The 19,748-nt window shown below is 34.3% G+C and overlaps 1 protein-coding gene across 7 annotated transcripts in view; it reads left to right on the top strand.

The window, feature by feature from the left end:
• LOC150076131 (irregular chiasm C-roughest protein-like) overlaps nucleotides 1-19,545 on the top strand; it is a 565,240-nt gene extending 545,695 nt beyond the window's left edge. For 5 of the 7 annotated variants that reach the window (XM_090388091.1, XM_090388093.1, XM_090388094.1 and 2 more), the window contains one exon: nucleotides 18,231-19,545. In XM_090388091.1, the coding sequence (XP_090244217.1) occupies nucleotides 18,231-18,584 (354 nt within the window). In that variant the 3' untranslated portion in view covers nucleotides 18,585-19,545. Of the gene's footprint in view, nucleotides 1-16,519; nucleotides 16,664-18,230 lie in introns of those variants that run through there. The other 2 variants (XM_090388095.1, XM_090388096.1) reach the window with 2 other exon arrangements.
• The last annotated feature ends 203 nt before the right edge of the window (nucleotides 19,546-19,748 follow it).

Below are 19,748 nucleotides of genomic sequence, written 5' to 3'. Positions count from 1 at the left end.
ATCCACTATATGATATGGCAAAATTTTAAGCTGGTCTACTCCACACAACCATTAAGCAGTAAAATACAGTATTATATATATATATATATATAGGCACCTCTGTAGCCAGGTGGGAAGGAGCAGCAGTGCATAGCACACGCTTCTTGATTAGACTGGGGTTTGAGCCTGTCACCACCAAATACGGAGGATGTGGAAAGGTCAGGGAATGACCACCGGATATCCCGGAGCAATATGGCCTTAGTTGCTAATGCTCCTAAAAAAAAAAAAAACCAAATAACCAAATATATATATATATATATATATATATATTTTTTTTTTTTTTTTTTTTTTCCACAGTATGGCACTTTTCATAACATTCTAGCAACTTAGTCCACTAAAATGAGGTTTAACCTATTAGGACTTTGCCCTTGATGCATTTTTCTTGTCTAATACCATACAGCTCCAGTGGTAGTAAAATGCATTGCATCGACAACTCTTGCAGAAAGATTATGCAATCAGATAAATTTAGAACACATCACTGGGTTAGATTTTCAATCACGAGAATCAGTCTGAAGATCCGTTCTGAGTACTCAACACTAAAGCTTGGACTTAAGCCCAACTTAGAAACAAATATCATTATCCATGGTTCTGCCTTGGATAACCGTATTTACTGAGTTGCTAATATCTTTTTAAATTGCATAGCATCATTTGAACAGTTTAATCTACTATACATTTAAAAATTTGAGACATTTCCAGGACAGGTTTTTTGAAGCTGCTGACTTCTAATTAGCTAGCAGGTAGCCTCTATTAGTATGCCAAACTGTGTTAATAACATATTTTGTCTAAGTGAGCAATCAAGCAGTGTATGGAAGTAAACTTCCATTTAAACACATAACTATTGTGTTCTTTTCCACTTATAACTGGGCTATGTTAATCCTATGCACTATAATACTATTATAATACTATAGGATTGCAGAGGGATATTTCAATGCTAAAATTATATATAGCACACATAGCAGTTATGTATTTAAATGGAAGTTTTACTTCCGTACCCTGCTCTTGCTATTCACTTAAACAACATACGATATTCACAGTTCCAGGGGCAATCCCACGTAGGAGATAAAGGGCTATAGCCCCCTTCTCCCATGATCAAAATAATATGGATTTTTTTTTTTTACTGTTACCTGGTGAAGCTTAATGTTTCCCCAGAACACTCCTTTAGCTTCCCCTACCCTCAGAAAAATCCTGGAACCACTTCTGCATGGTTTCTCATGCATTCACTAATAGATACCACCTGCCTCCTGATGTGAAGCCAGTAAGCTCTGAAAAAACTGTCCTGGAAGGGGTTTTTTTTTTTTTTTTGTTGTTGTTGTTGGCGCATTGGCTTCTGTGGCCATAATGCACCTCCCAAAGTTTTTGCATTTTACTCTGATCCAAGCCTGAGGCGGGATTCGAACACAGGTGGGCACTTTACCCACCTGGCTAGCCGGTCAGCATCCTGGAAGTATCTCAGATTTTAAAATGTATTGTAGGTTCACCTGAACAGTATCATAATTGTAAATTGTGAATCGTAAATTCTATAATTTACAATATAATTTTACTGTAAATTCTAAGGCAATGTAATCAAATTTATTTGATTTCACCTTCTGCATTGAAATATCCTTCCCTATAATCCTGTAGTATAGATTAGGCAACATTACGATACAGTGATTGCTTCAGGTATTTTGTTGAAACAGTGGCAGAGTTTCTCTTGGTAATATTTAATTTATAAGTATCAAAGCAGTAGCACTCAAAACGTGGGACTTTGGAGTAAATATTTATTATGATTTATTATTATTTTTAACAGCATTTTCAGAAAGTGAAACTGCTATACTAAAACTCCCAAAAATATTAACCACAAATTTTTGAGAATGCCAGATTTGAGATTTTACTGTAATCAGCATTCTTTCTTGAACTACCTCATAAAACTGGAAAGAATAAACACTAGTAACAACAACAAATGAATGATTATTAAGTTGGTGATGTTTATTTTACGTAACATTTTATGCAGTACAGCTTGTTAATTTTTATGTTGCTTCATTAAGTAATGTAGGGTTAATGATCATTTGTGCTCTTCCCTCATTGGAATAAATAATGCCTCTAAATCTCAGAATGTAGTTTTCCCTTATAACTAATTAGATATTATCTCATATCATAACTTTCAAAAATTATCGTAATGAACATATTTTACTCTCTCTCTCTCTCTCTCTCTCTCTCTCTCTCTCTCTCTCTCTCTGTGATTCCACTTTTATCTTGTTCTTTCAAATTCTTTTTATTGTAGTACGATTAATGAAAAATTATCAAGTAATGTGGTAAATTCATAGCTGCTAACTGTTCAGATTTACAATGGAGACTTCCCATTCTCTTTCTTTATTGCTTCTTTTTTTTTCTCACTCCTGCTCACTGCTCTTCCATTTTTTTTTTTTTTTTTTTTTTTTTTTTTGTAAAAATACAAAAAAAAAAAAGAAAAAAAGTAAAATAAAATCCTAGATTATAAAATCTGAAAAAGATTTATTTTTCCAGAAATATAGGTGTTACTTTGTGTACTGAGGAGGCTTGAATGGGTGAAATGGGTAGATAGCATTAGAAATGAGGAAGTATTGAGGTGGATAGCAGGAAATTGAAGTATGATAAAGGTTTATAAGGAAAACAAAGAAAAAAATTTGATTGGACATGTACTGAGGGGAGTTTGTTAAAAAATGTTTCCTTCAATTATAATGGGCAAGAGACTTGAGATAAACAAGGAGAACTGAAATTTTGGATGATTTTATAGCAGCTGTGAGTACTGTAGGCTGAAGGAGGCGGGCTAGAGACATTGAATTAGAGAGAGAATTAAACTGGAGAGATTGAATTTGAGTTCTGACTGTCATAGACTTACCATGTAGCAGAAAACTTATGAGGATGATGATGATTACTGTGCAGATTTGATTTTTCAGTTTAAAGTGGTGGGAAATGCAGTGTAATCTGATATTTGCAAACAAATAAGTATAAGAATGATGTGAATTACACCGAAATAAATTATTGTTATTATTGTTATTTGGTTGGAGCATTAGCAACTAAGGTCATATTGCTCTGGGGATATGAGGTGGTCATTCCCTGACCTTACGGAAATAAATAGAAAAATATATAGCATTTCGAAGTGAAGATGATAGCATCCAGTGATATTTTTGTAAAAAAAATAGATTCCCAAATAATCTCCCCAGTTCCAATTTCTCTACATTTATCTTATTCAAGCCAGTACCTGTTATACTTCCACTGTGCCAACTGGACTGATATCAGGCATTTACTTCAGAACAATAATTCAGCCAAGCATGGTGGCAGTCTGACTGTACCTTTACTGAATTTGAAATCTTCTTTTGGTGACATGGGTATTAATTATCTCCTCATAATACTTATTTCATTTTAATTTTATTTATTTAATAATAAATCTAAATATATTATTAATTGAATAAATTTCAGAGAATTTCTTAAATTTCATCATTTTTAAGCCCACATCAGATGATCGAGGCTAACAATTGTGGTCTTGTATTGTAATTGTGATATAAAAATTAAATTAATAAAAAAAAATTCTGCAACTCAATGCTTCAGATGAAGAAATTATAATTTCCTGTTGTTTGTATCACATAATTCTCAATGGAAATGCTCTTCTCTTAACACAAAATTTGTCTGTTTCTCCACATTGTACAACAAGCTGAAATGAAATACAATCAAATAAAACTCACGGCAAACAACAGTTTTCTTTCTTCTATTTTGAATATCACTTATAGCTTTAACTTTACACTCTCTACTTAAAAATATGCTTTCATTTCATTGTGTCATGACAACCCTGGGGGCTCACATCTGGTGAGTATGGGCTTGGCAAACCCAGAGACCTGAGCTGGATATCATCATTCTTCTCTTTCCTGGTGATTCCCTCTCTCTCAGGATGTAACTCGGGAATTTTTTTTTTTTTTTTTGGCTGGTGCAGCATAAGCCTCGGGCTTCCTTGTACCATATGGCTAATAATAATAACAAAGAATATTCAGCCATTTTACTCCCTACTAGTTGTAGAAATGAAATGAAATTTCATCTCAAGCTGCATTTACATCTGGAAATGGTGTATCATAACTTTTATGGAGATACATGTCTAATTGAAATGTTGCAGTACATCAGACCAGCAAATTATGAGATGCTTCCCACATTGACATTTTTGAATACATTTTGTATGTGGTGATTTTGCTAGATATGTGAAAGTCACAGAACTGGCACATGCACAGTTTCTACATTTAATCGCCTTTTCCAGAACAGAATGGAAATCATTCTTGTGTACAGCCACTCCCCGACTTACATAAAAGTTGCATTCTGCGGAACTCTACGTAAGTTGGAATTTCCCTAAATGCTTATGCAGCATTTGATTGAAGCAAAAAAGAAATGTTCGATGAACATGTAAATAGAATTGTTTATTCGATTTTTTTTATCTTATGTGTAGGAAAATTACAAAAGTGTACAAAATTTAAAAAAATTTCCAAATTATAAAATTACCAAAAGTGAGAGGAGAAGCATGTCAGCAAGTTTTATCTTTCGAGCATCGTTGCCAGAATTAACTCTCCAGCTGATAAACACTGCTATGGAAGTTGAGGGAGGGCTGTGGAGATTTGGAAGGGTTTTTTTCCAACAGTTCACAAATTTTCTCTGCAGCTGCAGAATCGGCACTGGTGACTTCACCGCATACTTTAATGTTTTGGAAACCAGTGCAATGCTTGAACCTATTAAACCACCCATTGCTTGCCACGAACTTGGCTTAGGGTTTGCTGTACTTATCCATAATATCTTCATAAATACTTCTTGTTTTTGCTTGAATGGCCATTGTACTCAGGGGCACTTGCTTCTGAATCTGATTTTTTCCATCCATATTTATTAATAGCTTTTCCATCTTCAATATAGCACCCGAACACTGATCTTAAATGCATTGATCCTTTAACATGTTCATTTATACGTGCACTGTCCCTTAAAATAGTATTCACTGTTAAAGCAGCAAGACCTAATGCTGTGCAATAGATGAAACCTTTGTCCTGCTTTGTACTTAATTAATCATCTTCATTTCTAAATCAATTTTGTTTCATTTCTACTTGCACTTTCCGCTGGTCCCTTTCCCTCCACCATTTTAATAAGTAAATAGGAATGAAGAAAAGATTCTGAAAATTTATGTTTTTTTATATGATTGAAGATTTGATTTCAGTGAAGGGGAACTTATTTCACCATAATACTGTAACGTAAAACCCACAGAATTCCAGTTATTGGTATTATCGCAAATGCATTAAGATCGAGTTTACTACCCATTTATAATAGAATGCGCTAACAGAAAAGTCCAATAAATCATAAAGTGAAAATTGTTTTTATTGTTTTATGGCAGTGACCTCCAGAAATGTGTTTTAGAAAAATATCACGAGGTGTTCAAAATCGATTCTTATAATGGAAAATATAATAATAATGAAAGTGTAATGCAATTTCTTATAAAAATGACATTTTAGAGAGATAAATAGCTTAGTTATATAGCGAAAATTTCAACATCCAAGATCTTGAACGAATTGCCAAAAAAAAAAACACAGTGTGTTATTGGGTTTGCATTACAATATTTTCAAGATACCTCCATTTATTGCAAAATACATTTCCATGATTTTAAGTTTGCACCGGCTGGCAAAAGCTTATGATTTTCCGAATGTCCGTTAGTCGAGTATTATGTAATCCGGGAGTCGAATGTCCGTAAGTCGAGTATTATGTAATCCGGGGAGTGGCTGTATTTCACTTTGTGCATTTACAGCAGTTGTAGTACAATAGTAGATATATATATATTTACAGTAAAATCTCAATAATTCAAGACTTCATTAAATGAGGTCTTCTGTAATTTAGATTGCCTTCTTTTTTATGTATGCATTTTATTTATGAAGAACAGAAATATTTCCTAAATAAGAATTTAATGACACAATTCCGAACTCTTTTCAGAATGGTTTTACAATCACTTTGTAAAAAAGAATAAAATTATTCATATGGAAAAATTAAATGCAAATGAAAACATTAAGGCATGAAGACTGAAAATACAATACAATACAGGATATTTACTCAACAGAAAAGTTGATATTTTCAAAAAAACAACAATTTGATTCAGAAGGGTCCATTTAAGACATTAATTAAAGTTTATTGTTTAAAAAAAATTATATTATTCATGTTCTATTTGATTTGAATTCTGTATTCCTTTTTTGTTTTGTGTCTGAATGTGCTTGTTTTTATGAGCTATGACTTGAAAATAGTTATAATTCTAATATATAATTTATATACCTGTATAAATTTTCACCAAAAATAAGTTACACACACACACACACTCTTTTAAAAACGTGAAACCCTCTTTGCTGTTGACATTTGTCTATTTTGGATCCTGATTTTTTTTTTTTAATGGAAATTGGTATTGTAAACAAGTTCATACATCATACATGTATAGGTGCCTCCGTATACAGGTGGGAAGGAGCAGCAGTGCGTAGCACACGCTTCTTGATTAGACCGGGGTTCGAGCCCGTCACCACCAAATACAGAGGATGCGGAAAGGTCAGGGAATGACTACCGCATATCCCGGAGCAATATGGCCTTAGTTGCTAATGCTCCTGAAAACCAAATAACTAACTAACTAACTCATACATGTATTGGCACAAATCGTATAACTTGCCTGAAGTTATGCGATTTGTATCATAATCATGCTCTGAATCTAAAATATTTTAGAAATTGGGAATGAGTATGCATTACTATAATTAATTTATGGCTTGCAGAAGTTTGTTAGATAGTCATGTGATTATTTGTTTTATTTGTGAGTAAAGTTAGTAAATTACTGATAAATGGTAATAATGAACTCACTTTCTTAGTTGCCGACCTGGCTAGCTGGGTAGGTAAAGTGCCTGCCTGTCAACCCAAAGGTGGCGGGTTCGAATCCTGCCTCGGGCTTGGATCAAAGTACTACAAAAACCTTGGGAGGTGCATTATGGCCACAGAAGCCGATGCGCCAACAACTACCAAAAAAAAAAAAAAAACTTTCTTAGTCCTGTTTTCTTAACATGATACATTAGACTAACATCTCTCAAGGAACAACTTTTAAATTGTTGTGTTTGTGAAACATACACAACTTTCATCCTTTTGTACTTTATTATTGTTTTCTTTGATTTTGTTTCCTTATTTTTCAGCTAGTAATGTGTTTTTTTTTTTTTTTTTTAAGAGATTTCAGTGACATTTCAGAGTTGAAAAATTTTGCATTAAGAGAGTTTCCAGTTATCTTGATGATTTTGGGTTAGCTGTTAGGTTTAACCTTGCTCCTTCTTGTTTGTTCCTCATTCTAATTTAAATGGGATCCACTTAAATTTCTTGGAGTAATTTTGGATACAAAAGTCTTTAGTGACAGATAACTGTTATTTTGAAGTACTTTTTTTCTATTTGTTTTACTTTTAATGACCTGTGCTTATTATCTGTCCTTTAACCAGTAACATATATGATCTTATCAGTAGAGTACATGAATGCCAAAATGGTTAAATTATAAGCTCAGAAGAAGTTTGTTGTTTTCCAAACATCAGTTATGTGATCAACTACGTATCTTGCTTATACAAATATAAACAAACTATTTGATTCTTTCACCACTTTGAAGCAATTTTGGATGCCAGTCCTTTTTAAAATTTTGTGTGCTGGGGGATTCTTAGATGTAACTCAAGAGATTTAATTATTAAGTATGGAATTTACACTGCCTGTAGCACAGGGGTAAAATCTATCATAGAGAATGCTTTTAACTTTTTTTTCATTATTTTGGGGCGCCTCCGTAGCCAGGTGGGAAGGAGCAGCAGTGCGTAGCACACGCTTCTTGATTAGACCGGGGTTCGAGCCCGTCACCACCAAATACGGAGGATGCGGAAAGGTTAAGGAATGACCACCGCATATCATGAAGCAATATGGCCTTAGTTGCTAATGCTCCTAAAAAAAAACCCTTTTTTTCATTAAGTAGTGTATAGATTTTTTCATCACACACACACACACACACACACACACACACACACACACACACACACACACACACACACACACACACACACACTTCTCTCATCCATACTCTCCAAAAATCTGTCTAGTTCTCCCTTGAATTTATTCAAACCATCCACATCCACAAGAACAGATGGAAGCCTGTTCCAACAATCAACCACCCACTGGCCATAAGCAAACTTTTGCACATCTATCCTGCAACCATCCTTCCTCAACTTAAATTTATGCCCCTCATGTGTGCGTAACTTCAGCAAGAGGAAGAATGCCATTCACATTTACTCACATTCACATTGCTTACTCAATCCATTCAAGGACTTAAACACCTCAATCAGATCACCACATATGTGCCTAGTCTCCAGCAGCTGCAGTTTGCAGAATTGAAGCCTTTCTAGGTAAGAGTAATCTGGTTGCCCTTCTCTGCACCCTTTCCAGCAGATCTACATCCTTCTGAAAGCAAGGCCTCCAGACCTGTATACAACACTCAAGATGTGGGTTAACAAAGGGATAATCACCTCCTTGTTTTGTTCTTTCTACTAGCAAATTTTCTGTATATTGACAAAAACCCCATGAGCTGTTCTGGCAGCATGTCTGCACTGTTCAGAGAATTCATGTCACTGCATAATTATCCCTAGATGATTTTTAGTTTTCTGCTATCCATATGCAGTACTTTGCATTTGCCGACGTTTCTCAGCTCATTGACCTAATTTTCCTAGATCTTATTGCAGTAGCTCACCCTGATGACTGTCATTAACCACCCTGCCAACCTTTGTATCCTCTGCAAACTTTGGCACTATACCTTCAATGTGATTAACAAATATCGAAAACTTTGCTCTTCAATGTTTTCATATCATCAATGTAATGAAATCATTGCTATTTTACTTGTAATGATTTCAGAATAACTGTTTCTTTAATTGGCTTTCCACAACAGCAACTGTTTTACATTTTGGTGCTCTTTGAGTTGTAAATTTTTTGTCATATCTGTGAACAACAGCTACGGAATTATTGTGAACCTTACTGTAAATTATATATCAATTAACTCAGAAAAGTAAACGGATTTGTGGTTTCTCACATAATGGCAATTTAACAAATACTGTATTGTAAACAAGGCAGCAGGTGCTATGGAACCCGAAACTGTAGTAACAGACAGTTGACACTGCATGATATGTTTACTGTTGCACTGGTTATTCACAACTGAATAATTGGTATGATTCATGTACTAGAACAGTTACTATTCATATTAGTGTTGGTACATATATTTTGTACTGTTTAAAGCCTGATTTACACTATTTTTGAATGAAAATGTTTTGAAATTTTACATGGTTTTGTAATTCATGATTAATATTTAATATCTTGGAAATAGACTTTAGAAACATATCTTTATAGGAACTTTTTTTTTTCTTATTTTTAGCTGTAGAATATTCTCCTACATTTGTTCCATGCAATTTCAGAACACTATATGTTAACAACCCAGTTAGTTCACTACAGCCTGTTTATGATTAGGAGTGATTATAAATTGGCTATTAAAAACTTTTAAAGTTTATAATTCATTAGTAATTTAGGGGACAAGCCTCCATACAGTCGAATTTTCTCCTCAGAAAACAACTGCCAGAACAAGCACTAGCTTATTCCATTAAGACAGAGATTAAATATAGTGGCATTCATTTCTCATAATATGAGGCTATTATGATGAGATGGGATCGTACTACTAGTAAATAACACTTCTTCTAGGAAAAGTTTAGTGTTACTTATTAGTAAGGTAATAGGTGAGTAGTCGCCCATCAATGCAAAATCAGACACTCTTGTTGGGATTTAACTCAAAACTATGAAAAATGCCAAAAGTTGTAAAAGTTTAAGCATCTGTAATTTAGGGTACAAGCCCTTTGTTGTAGCTAAACAAGGCAGTGCTTGTTTTGTTTACCATTTTATAAAAAAAAAAAATATGGAAATTCACCATTTAAACGTGATTTAATCTGAGATAGGGATGAGGTTGAAGTTCAATGTTTGAGCATGAACATCTTTTGGTATCTTTCATTATCAGATGGGAGGGTCCTACTCCCTCATCTGATATTAGCCAGTATCATATGGAGGAGTAGCTTCCCACATCATAAGTTATTGGTTTTTCAGCCAGAAAAAATGCAAATTCGCCAGTGGCCACATACTTTTACAAGCATAATACACCATAACGGGTACATGTAGGACCCTTTGAATGTCGTGGAATATGACCAGAGCAATTCATACACCAAAGACAAGGACAACAATATATTTTTAATGTTAAATCCTGAAAAATGGGTATTCAGATTCTGTGCTGATGACTAACTGCTCTCCCACCAATGAGATGGCAAAAAATCTCTATAGAGGATGGTATTATATTACTAAATAATACTGAGGTATTATTAATAATACCACTGAGGATTACTACTAATAATAATGGATTACTGAGAGAATCCATTGTGATAAAAGCCCAGAAATCACAGGAAGAGAAGCAATTTACAGTCCAACTTTTTGGGACTGTAAAAAAAAAAAAAAAAACAGAATCAACTTCAATGTTTGGCAGATGTACAGTATGAAAATTTTTTATCAGTAATCAGTCTTTGTGTTTTCAAATGCTGGTTTGCTGCTTATTCTCTGGGTCATAATATTGTATCTGTGAAAGTGATAACTAAGAATGAAATATCTGGGTTTGTTCCTTTTATTCCATGAATCATTGACAGATTCAACTCACTTTTATTTTTCTCATTTGTAAGATCATGCAGAACCCATATGGTATAAATGTGGGCATATTTAATGGTACAATCACAATATTGTGGCACCATTGAAACAAATACTCAATATTTCTGCTAATCCTTACAATTATAATCTTCTGTCTTACTTCACCAGTTGTTCCATTCTTGTATCTGTTACAGCAGTGCTCAGTTAGCTGCTTCTTCTGCTGGTCTTTCACTGTAACTTCACTTTTAAAATATCTCCACTGCTTGAATACTGCTGATGTTTTGAAAGCAGCAGTCTCTATACTTCTTGAATGATCTCATATGCTTCTTAACCAGCTTTCTCCAGGTTAACAGAAAACTCTGTTGTGATTGTTTGTCAAACGTGTGTTTTGACTGCCATGGCAATTCAGTATTTTGCAAAACAACTCGCCATATAGTGATGAGTTGTCAGGAGCAGGAGTGCAGGTAGCACACGCTCTTTGAATAGACCGGGGTTCAAGCCCCTGACTGCTAAATACGGTCAATCTGCCACCCCACATTGGACCAGCGTGGCAGACTATGGTCAAATTCCCTCAGCATTAATTGTTGAGGAGGCTTCCATCCTACAGTGGGTTGATAATGGCTGCAGTTTTTTTTATTTACGCTGTCATACTACATAGTTGCCAAATTATCATAATTATATCAGCAGAAGAGTGTTGCCAGTTTACATATTTTTCAGTCTGTCCTCATATGTACATTTTTTACAGCTTTATTTCTTTTTCATGACGAAAGTGGAATTAACTTTAATTTTTCCCCTTATTCCAATTAACAAACTATCTTTGTACTAACTGCTTGCATTGTGCATACATCATGTTGACTTAAAACTTGCTGCGTGTATCAGGAACAGAATATCCTAAAGAACTCACAAAATTCATTTTACTTGCCATTATTTTGTTGTACCTACTTTGAAACTATAGATAAAAAAAAGTGAGAGTGGATGGCTTTGTTAGATCATTTGTGATCTCACAATGTACATAGCAATTGTCCTTTTAAAACTACAGTAGACCTTCAGTCATTCAGCAGAATGAAAAGCAACATTGCCATCATGGTCATTATAGCATACTGTAGTACTTGCCACAAGAAGGTTCCTACAATGAGTAATACAGTATTGTGTTCTACTATACCTTTCTTTAAAAAAAAAATGCCATAATAACTGTAAATTATATATAACCGATTGAAACTCTGCCATAACTTGCCCAAATAGTGTGTGTATTATTAAAAACTCACTACAGTATGAATGGTTCATTAACAATCAAGCTCCATGATGTATGACCCAGATTGGTTGCTCTTAATCATGATTGATGGACACCATCATTCAAATTTTACAGCATATAAACTCAAAAAGCAAACAATTTTTCTTTTTCTAGAAATGTATACAAAATGAATTAAGTTGCTAAAATCATTTTCAATATTATTTCAAGTTTTAAAAGTTAAAAAAAAAAAAAAAAAAAACCACTACTCCTTTTCAAGTTTATATGATGTTCAACCTGAATGACACAGCGGCTGACAATCATGATTAAAAGCAATACATAACAGTTTACATATTTAAATATTTGCATAACAGTTTGATTAACATTGGGAAGCATTCTGCTTCAGGAAGCTGCAGCAGAGACATCAAAATTAACCAAATATTATTTGCCATCAGAATTAGCATAAAATAACCACTTCCACTTTACCCCTCTGTTCGTTCAAAATACCTGTCCAGCTGAGCCTTAAACTTATTTAGGCTATCAACTTCCACGACAAGGGATGGAAGTCTATTCCACCAACCAACCACCCGCTGGCTAAAGGCAAATTTCCTCACGTCTATCCTACATCTGTCTTTTCTCAATTTGAATTTATGCCCTCTCAGGTGATTATTCTGAGTGAGAGGAAGAATCCCATTAGCATTGAGCATGCTCAAACCATTCAAGGCTTTATACACCTCTGTCAGATCACCTCGCTGGTGCCTAGTCTCCAGACACTGTAATTTGCAAAACTTAAGCCTTTTTTCGTAAGAGCACCCCTTTGTTCCATTCACTAATCTTGTTGCCCTTCTCTGTACTCGTTCCAGCATCTCTACATCCTTCTTGAAATGAGGCCTCCAGACCTGTATACAGTACTCTAGGTGTGATCTGACCATTGCCTTATACAAGGGAATAATCACCTCCTTATCCCTGCTAGAAAAATTCCTATATATCATTGACAATACACCATGAGCTACTCTTTCAGCCCGTCTGCACTGCTCAGAAAACTTCATATCTGCCTGCACAACCACCCCCAGGTCCCTTTCATTCTCTACCACTGTCAGTGTAATACCACAGAGTTGATACGTTGCTCTGGGGTTGCTGTTTCCCATATGTAATACTTTACATTTGTCAATGTTAACTTCATTTGCCACCTCTCAGCCCATCTGCTCAACCTTTCCAGATCCTTTTGCAGCAGCATAGTGTCAGTAGTGTCCTTGACAACCCCGCCAACCTTCGTATCATCTGCAAACTTGGACATTAAGCTTGATATACCATCATCAATATCATTTATAAATACAGAAAACAATAATGGACCCAACACTGAACCCTCAGGGACTCCACTAATAACATTAGTCCATGATGAGCAGTGTCCATTGATTACCACTCTCTGTCTTCTCCCCCTCAACCACCCCTTTATCCATAGCAGCAATTTGCCTCCAATGCCACACTGCTCCAATTTGTGCAGCAGTCTTCCATGTGCAACAGTATGAAATGCCTTTCTAAAATCCATGTATATAATATCAAAGTTATTCCCTGCAACCAGTTCTTTTGTGACTACATCATAGTAACCAATCAAATTGGTCAGGCAAGACTTCCCCTTAACAAAACCATGCTGTGTCTGAGCTATAACTGAAGTCTTGTCTAGATGATCCTGCAGTGCTTCTTTAACCAGTGCCTCCATTAATTTTCCTAGAACAGAAGTTAAACTAACAGGTCTATAATTACTTGTGTCGCCCTTTGATCCTCCTTTGTGAATTGGGGTCACATTTGCACATCTCCAGTCCGTGGGTACTTCGCCTGAGTCCAAGGAAGCTCTCATAAATATGGCTAAGGGCCTGCTTACTTCCTTTGCTGCCTCCTTTAATATAACTGGATAGATCCCATCCACCCCAGGTGCCTTTCTTGTGTTTATCCTCAACAATTTCTCCTCCACTTTCCTCTCAGTTATTACAAGATTCTCTAGCTTACTGCCAGAGTTGAAACCACCTCTGGCATTCCCCTCGCCGAATAACTCCTCATGTGTGAATGTCGATGCAAAATATTCATTTAGTCTGTTAGCTACCTGAGCAGGATCATCAGCAGTTGACCCATCAATATCAAGTGGACCAATCTGATTCATCCCCTTCCTTCTGGAGTTTACATAAGTAAAGAACTCTTTACTGGTTTTCTTTGCATCCCTTGCCAAAGATTTCTCGTAATCTGCCTTCGCCTGCCTAACCTCCTTTGTAACTTGGTTACAGATCAACTTGTATCTATCATAGGCTTCTGTGTCACGTGTTAATTTGTATGTATCCCGTGCATTTTTCTTCTCTGCCATATGTCTCATTAGTTCATCTGACATCCACTTAGGCCTAAACCTTGAACAATATTTCTTAGTTGGTATGTAAAGCCTAGTAGCTTCCAAGATAAGTTCTTTTAATGCTTCCCATTTTGAATTTGCTGTTGGCAACATCATCAGTTGGTCCCACTGTATAGAATTTAAATACCGTCTCAGTCCATCGTAGTCGCCTTTACGAAAGCAATAACCCTTCCCTTTATCCCTAATGGTAGTTACCTCTTTGAGTAAATCCCACTTCAGCACACTGTGATCACTGCCACCTAATGGTTCATTTACCTGCAGATTCTTAATGCATGAAGAATCGCTACTGATAATCAAATCAAGAGTATTACTCCCTCTAGTTGCCTCCCGAACATGCTGATGTAGAAAACAGTCATCCAATAAATCCACAAAAGCCTTGCTAGTGTGTGAGTGACCAGCCCCCAAATTCCAGTCAATATCTGGGAAATTAAAATTCCCCATTAAAAGACTCTCTGATTTACTGGCCCACTCTATTTCCCCATACAGTTTCTTATTATACTCATCAGAGTCATTAGGCCTATAGCACACTCCTACTCTCAATTTTCATCACCCAATGCTTATGTCACACCAAACTGACTCGACACTGCACTGTCCAGCAATGTCGACTGGCTTCACTTCCTTGGATTTTATGTATTTCAAGGAAGTGAAGCCAGTCGACATTTTTGTAGGGAATTCTTGCAAATTCAGCACAGGAGTTGGACAGTTTGGTTCACATGCAAAGTAACATCTGCTAATGAAGCTGTAAGTCAAATTACAGTTTGACCAGTATTGGAAAGTGTGGTGCTTTAGCAGGGCATGGTTTTATGTAACTTACAATTTCTGTATAATTTCTAGAATACTGGGGAGAGTTCAAAAAAGTGCTGGATTTTTTACTATCATATTCATGACAATTTACCTTCTGTTTAGAAGTACAGAGAACATTGGTTATCCAGAAGTCAGTTATCGGGAATAATTTGAAAGACTGATTTTTCTTATTTTTTTTTATTAATGGTAGTATTTGAGACAAATTTTTATTATGCTATGAGAGTATTTCTGTCTGGTTTTTTTTACGTCGTATATTTGGTGAAATGTTGGATTAGGACTGATGGGTTTTCTCGGGAAACCACAAGTGATAGTTTAGTTTCCGTAAACCCAATATTCCGTGACATATATATTTTGTTCTTGATTATTTCATATTATATTTAGTTTAGCTCCAGATTCGGTAAGAATAATATTGGCCTGAAACTGTGATTTATTATTTTTCTCAGTTTTTTTTTTTTTTTTTTCTGTAAAATGTCAACAAAAAGAAATGACACTGAAATGGGGAGAAAACTAGAAAAATGTGATATAATCAAATCGATATTATTAAGGAACTTGAGAGATTTAACAGCAAAAAAATAGGTTACAACAAACGAAACAAAAAATGATCGAACATTATTTTAAAAAGTTACTTTAAATAAAATTTTTCCACATAAAATTTGCAGTACCTATCCGAATATATATACATATGTAAATAGGTGAATTTTTTTGTATAACTTATCATTATTATTTTTTAAATTAAATAAATTCATTTTTTCATGTTATGTAAAGTCTTTTTCTTTTACCTTAATACATTATAACAGAATTTGTTTAATTTTACCTTGCATTCAATCATCTGGATAACTGATGCTCTACTGTATATTTTAAACAATTATTATTCTGAAATTTTATTTTACATTTGAGGAATGCAAAGTGGATATTTTATTAAGGATTTCTATATCTAAAATTTAAAAAATATATAAATAAATTAAAAAAATCCACTTTGTAGCAATTAGACTTCTTTAAAAAATGACTTTTTCCTGAATTGTTCATTTATTTTTTACTCTCAGCTTATATTAATATACTCCTTTATATTAAAATACTGGTTTACTCTTTTATATTAAAATGATATTTTTAAGTACTTATTTTAATGCATGTTTTTATGGGTAAATGCCTTAAATAGATTAACCTCAAATTTTTTAAAGTAACTGTTTGCTTATTAACGTTAGTTAAATTGTTCATGTACATTTAACTTTCACAAATGTCAGTTTTAAATTTAAGCCATAAGCATTTGCCCTGTTCTCTGCATGTATTTCTCAGATGTAAGACTTTCAATTCAATAGGATTCAAACATACATTTCCACCACACCTCTTATGTCATTTGACCTCAGACTTACATGGACAGCTCTGGATGGTGTAATAGACCCCCAGCCGCCTGTACTCCGTACGTCTGAGGGAAACCTGCAGAGAACAGGTTGACACTGTGGGTAAGCTATGGTGGTAAGGTTACTTGCAACCATTTAGCCTCATTTCTTATAATGTGAATGTGCCGCTTTATGCACTTTAGCAAATGCTTGATCACATTAGTGTCATGTTTGGTAAATATCAAGGAAGCATTACTTTTTTGGCAATTTTTTGTTTATCTGCTATGTGGTCAGTAGAAAAACTTTAGTTATCTGCCTGTTTTTTGTTTAATGTTTTTGCTTGAATCATTACAGATAATTCTCTTTTAGCCTTTTAAACTGCTTGATTTTCTTCACTTTCATATTTTATATAAAAATCATATGAAATTGCTTTAATAAAATTTTAATATTTTATAATATTCTCATTTATGTTCTTTTTATAATACATGCATGCACACACTCACACATACACAGTAAAAATATTTGTATTTTAAATATAATATATATCATCTTAAATTATCATAATAATTCATTTTGTGATATTTTGTTTTTCTTTAGCTTAATTAATTTAAATTGCCACACAAATTACTTCAGGAAAATTAAAAATTCTTTTAAACTGAAAATTCACTGTGTGCTTTTTAAACTTATACTGTACACTTTAAATAATATTTAACAGATCATATAAGGTTTTTATGTAAAAATCAGTTTAGTTCCACTATTTTATTTAAAAATTTTTCAAATAAGCAAAATTTTGCTTATTTATCACTATAAATATATTTGACATGAGTATAAATCTATTTTAATTTGCCATTGCATTGTTATACAATTCCAAAAAGATGCATGTTTATTTTCAATAGTTTGCATATTCCTTTGATATGCATGTATCATAATATCCTCATTAGAATGACTATAAATGTTGGAAGTTATCTACATATGTCATGATCCTTTTAGCATGGAAAAAAGAAAATTTTAGATAGGACCAAATTTATAAGAGAATTAATTCCTTTAAAGAATGATTTCTCATCTAAAAACATTAATAATAAAAGAAGATTTGGTGTTATCTGCATTTATTATTTCAGCTTTTAAAGTTATTTTTGGTAACTGTATTGAATAACTAAAAATATGAAATCAAAAAATCATTAGCCAACGCTAATTTGTACTTTAATTTATATTTTAAAACATTTGTATTTTAATGACAATTAATGGTAACATTAAGTGTTCTCATCACATTTTGCATAATTCGAAAACAGGTTTTTTTTATATCTTATGATGCATATGCACATACAGTACTTGAACATACTAACTTAAAATAATTATTATTAATAATTGTTTTCACTCATAATTATGATATTTTTTGAACTGTTATTTTGAACATCGACCACCATTAACAAAAATTTGCATGCACACACACATGTAATAAAATACCTTTTCATCTTTGATGCTTTAAGCTTTTTTCTGTCTCCTTTGCATTTTGCACACAATTTTAATATATTAATTACTCATTCCATTGCTTGATTATGCTTTTTTGCTTGAATTAATGTTGTTATGCCTGATAATTCTCAAAATTTATTATATATTGGTTTTTTTTTTATCTTTATAAAATCTGTTGTATAAACTTTCCTTATTTTTTCTATTTCTTTTTTTTTAATAGGAAACTCAAAACAACAATGGCTACATCCCTTATGTTGACTACTCCCGGGACTATAATCCATCTCCCGTCCACCTAAACACTAGTCGGGACAGTGGTCTACATAGTAGTCCACCACAGTCTTTCACAGACTTGGGACATTCGCTAGACCCTCGTTTTCGAGCTGGGTATGCCAATCCTTACCTACAGACTACTCAGTCGCATCTTCCACCACCCCACACAACTTATTTATCACGGGGAAGAAGTCATACTCCAAGTCCTACTCCTCCTGCATCGAGTTTGCCACAGAACCGTTATATTACAGTCCAGCAGTCCCAATCACATTTGAAGCCGGGGACTTTGGCTACTCACGTGTGACAGACAAAATATATAGATTATTAACTATTACCTTAGCTGCTCAGTGGTGTGCCTCAAGTTAGCTGTAAACAGCCATGAGCTAATCTTGGAGTTCCTGAGTTTCACAAAAGTTTGCTGACGGGGCTTCCAGCAAAGGGCCAACTTTATGAAGGTAAATGACCAGCTCCCACACAGGGATATCTGTGCGTACATGCGTTGGGTTACGACAGATGTGGATGTCGGATTAAAAATCTTGGTAGCAAAACTAGCAAAAGTGTGGAGTTTACAGTCGTTTGCAAGAAAGTGTTCAAAAAGTGGTATTCTGAATATTCCACTAGTTTCAAAGTTTTTCAGAGAACCAAATCCGTGAACTGGACTAGCAGATAGACACAAAATCTATCCGAGATTAACAGGGTTAACATTTACATATTTTCAACTATGCAATAAAGTTGTAGTGAACAAATCAATGCATTTATGTAGACAATATTGGTGTGCAGGTGTGCCTAACCCAGCCACTTCAGTAACCAAAGACTGTGAAGTAATGGAGAAAAGCGAAAAGGAGGAGAAGGAGGAGATGAATATGTAAATGATGTTGCTTTTGTGTTACTGCCCTTGTATCCCTCCCTGTGACTTTTGTACAGCTTGATTCTCAAAATCCAGCCTGCCATCATCCTACTTGGAGCCATTGTTCCAGAAAATGTATTAAAGTATATGTAATAAATGGCTTGGTAAATTTTTGTACTAGGCCTAAAACTATTGACAGTAAACAGATACCATCCCTTTGTTACGAGGTGCTTTACTCCCATATTCTACCTGTTGCCTTTGCCACCATTTTGTACAGATTGTTATATTACAATCCAGTCCTGAGGCCTTAGTTAGCCATCCTGTAAGTGCTCATACATCAGTGGATCAATGACCAGGTTATCATACTCAGGTTATTATCGATGCTCGGTGGTCACTGATGTCACTTGTAAAAAAAAGTAAAAAAGAGAAAAAAAAAAAAGAAAGAAGAAAAACATCTTGGTATTGTTGCCAAGTTTTGTTTGCATTCCAGTCTTCTTAGATATTACATTGTCATTCATTAGCTTGCTTTGTAGCTATACTTTATTTTGTACTTAATTGTTTTGCAGCTTATGAGTGTTCCGTGTTAGATCATCAACAACACGAGTACTATGACTGTTCATT

Source organism: Mastigoproctus giganteus, chromosome 13 (genome assembly GCF_048544385.1).
Source record: "Mastigoproctus giganteus isolate SK-2022 chromosome 13, ASM4854438v1, whole genome shotgun sequence".
NCBI classification, from domain to species: domain Eukaryota; kingdom Metazoa; phylum Arthropoda; class Arachnida; order Uropygi; family Thelyphonidae; genus Mastigoproctus; species Mastigoproctus giganteus.
This window is presented reverse-complemented; position numbering and strand designations above follow the sequence as displayed.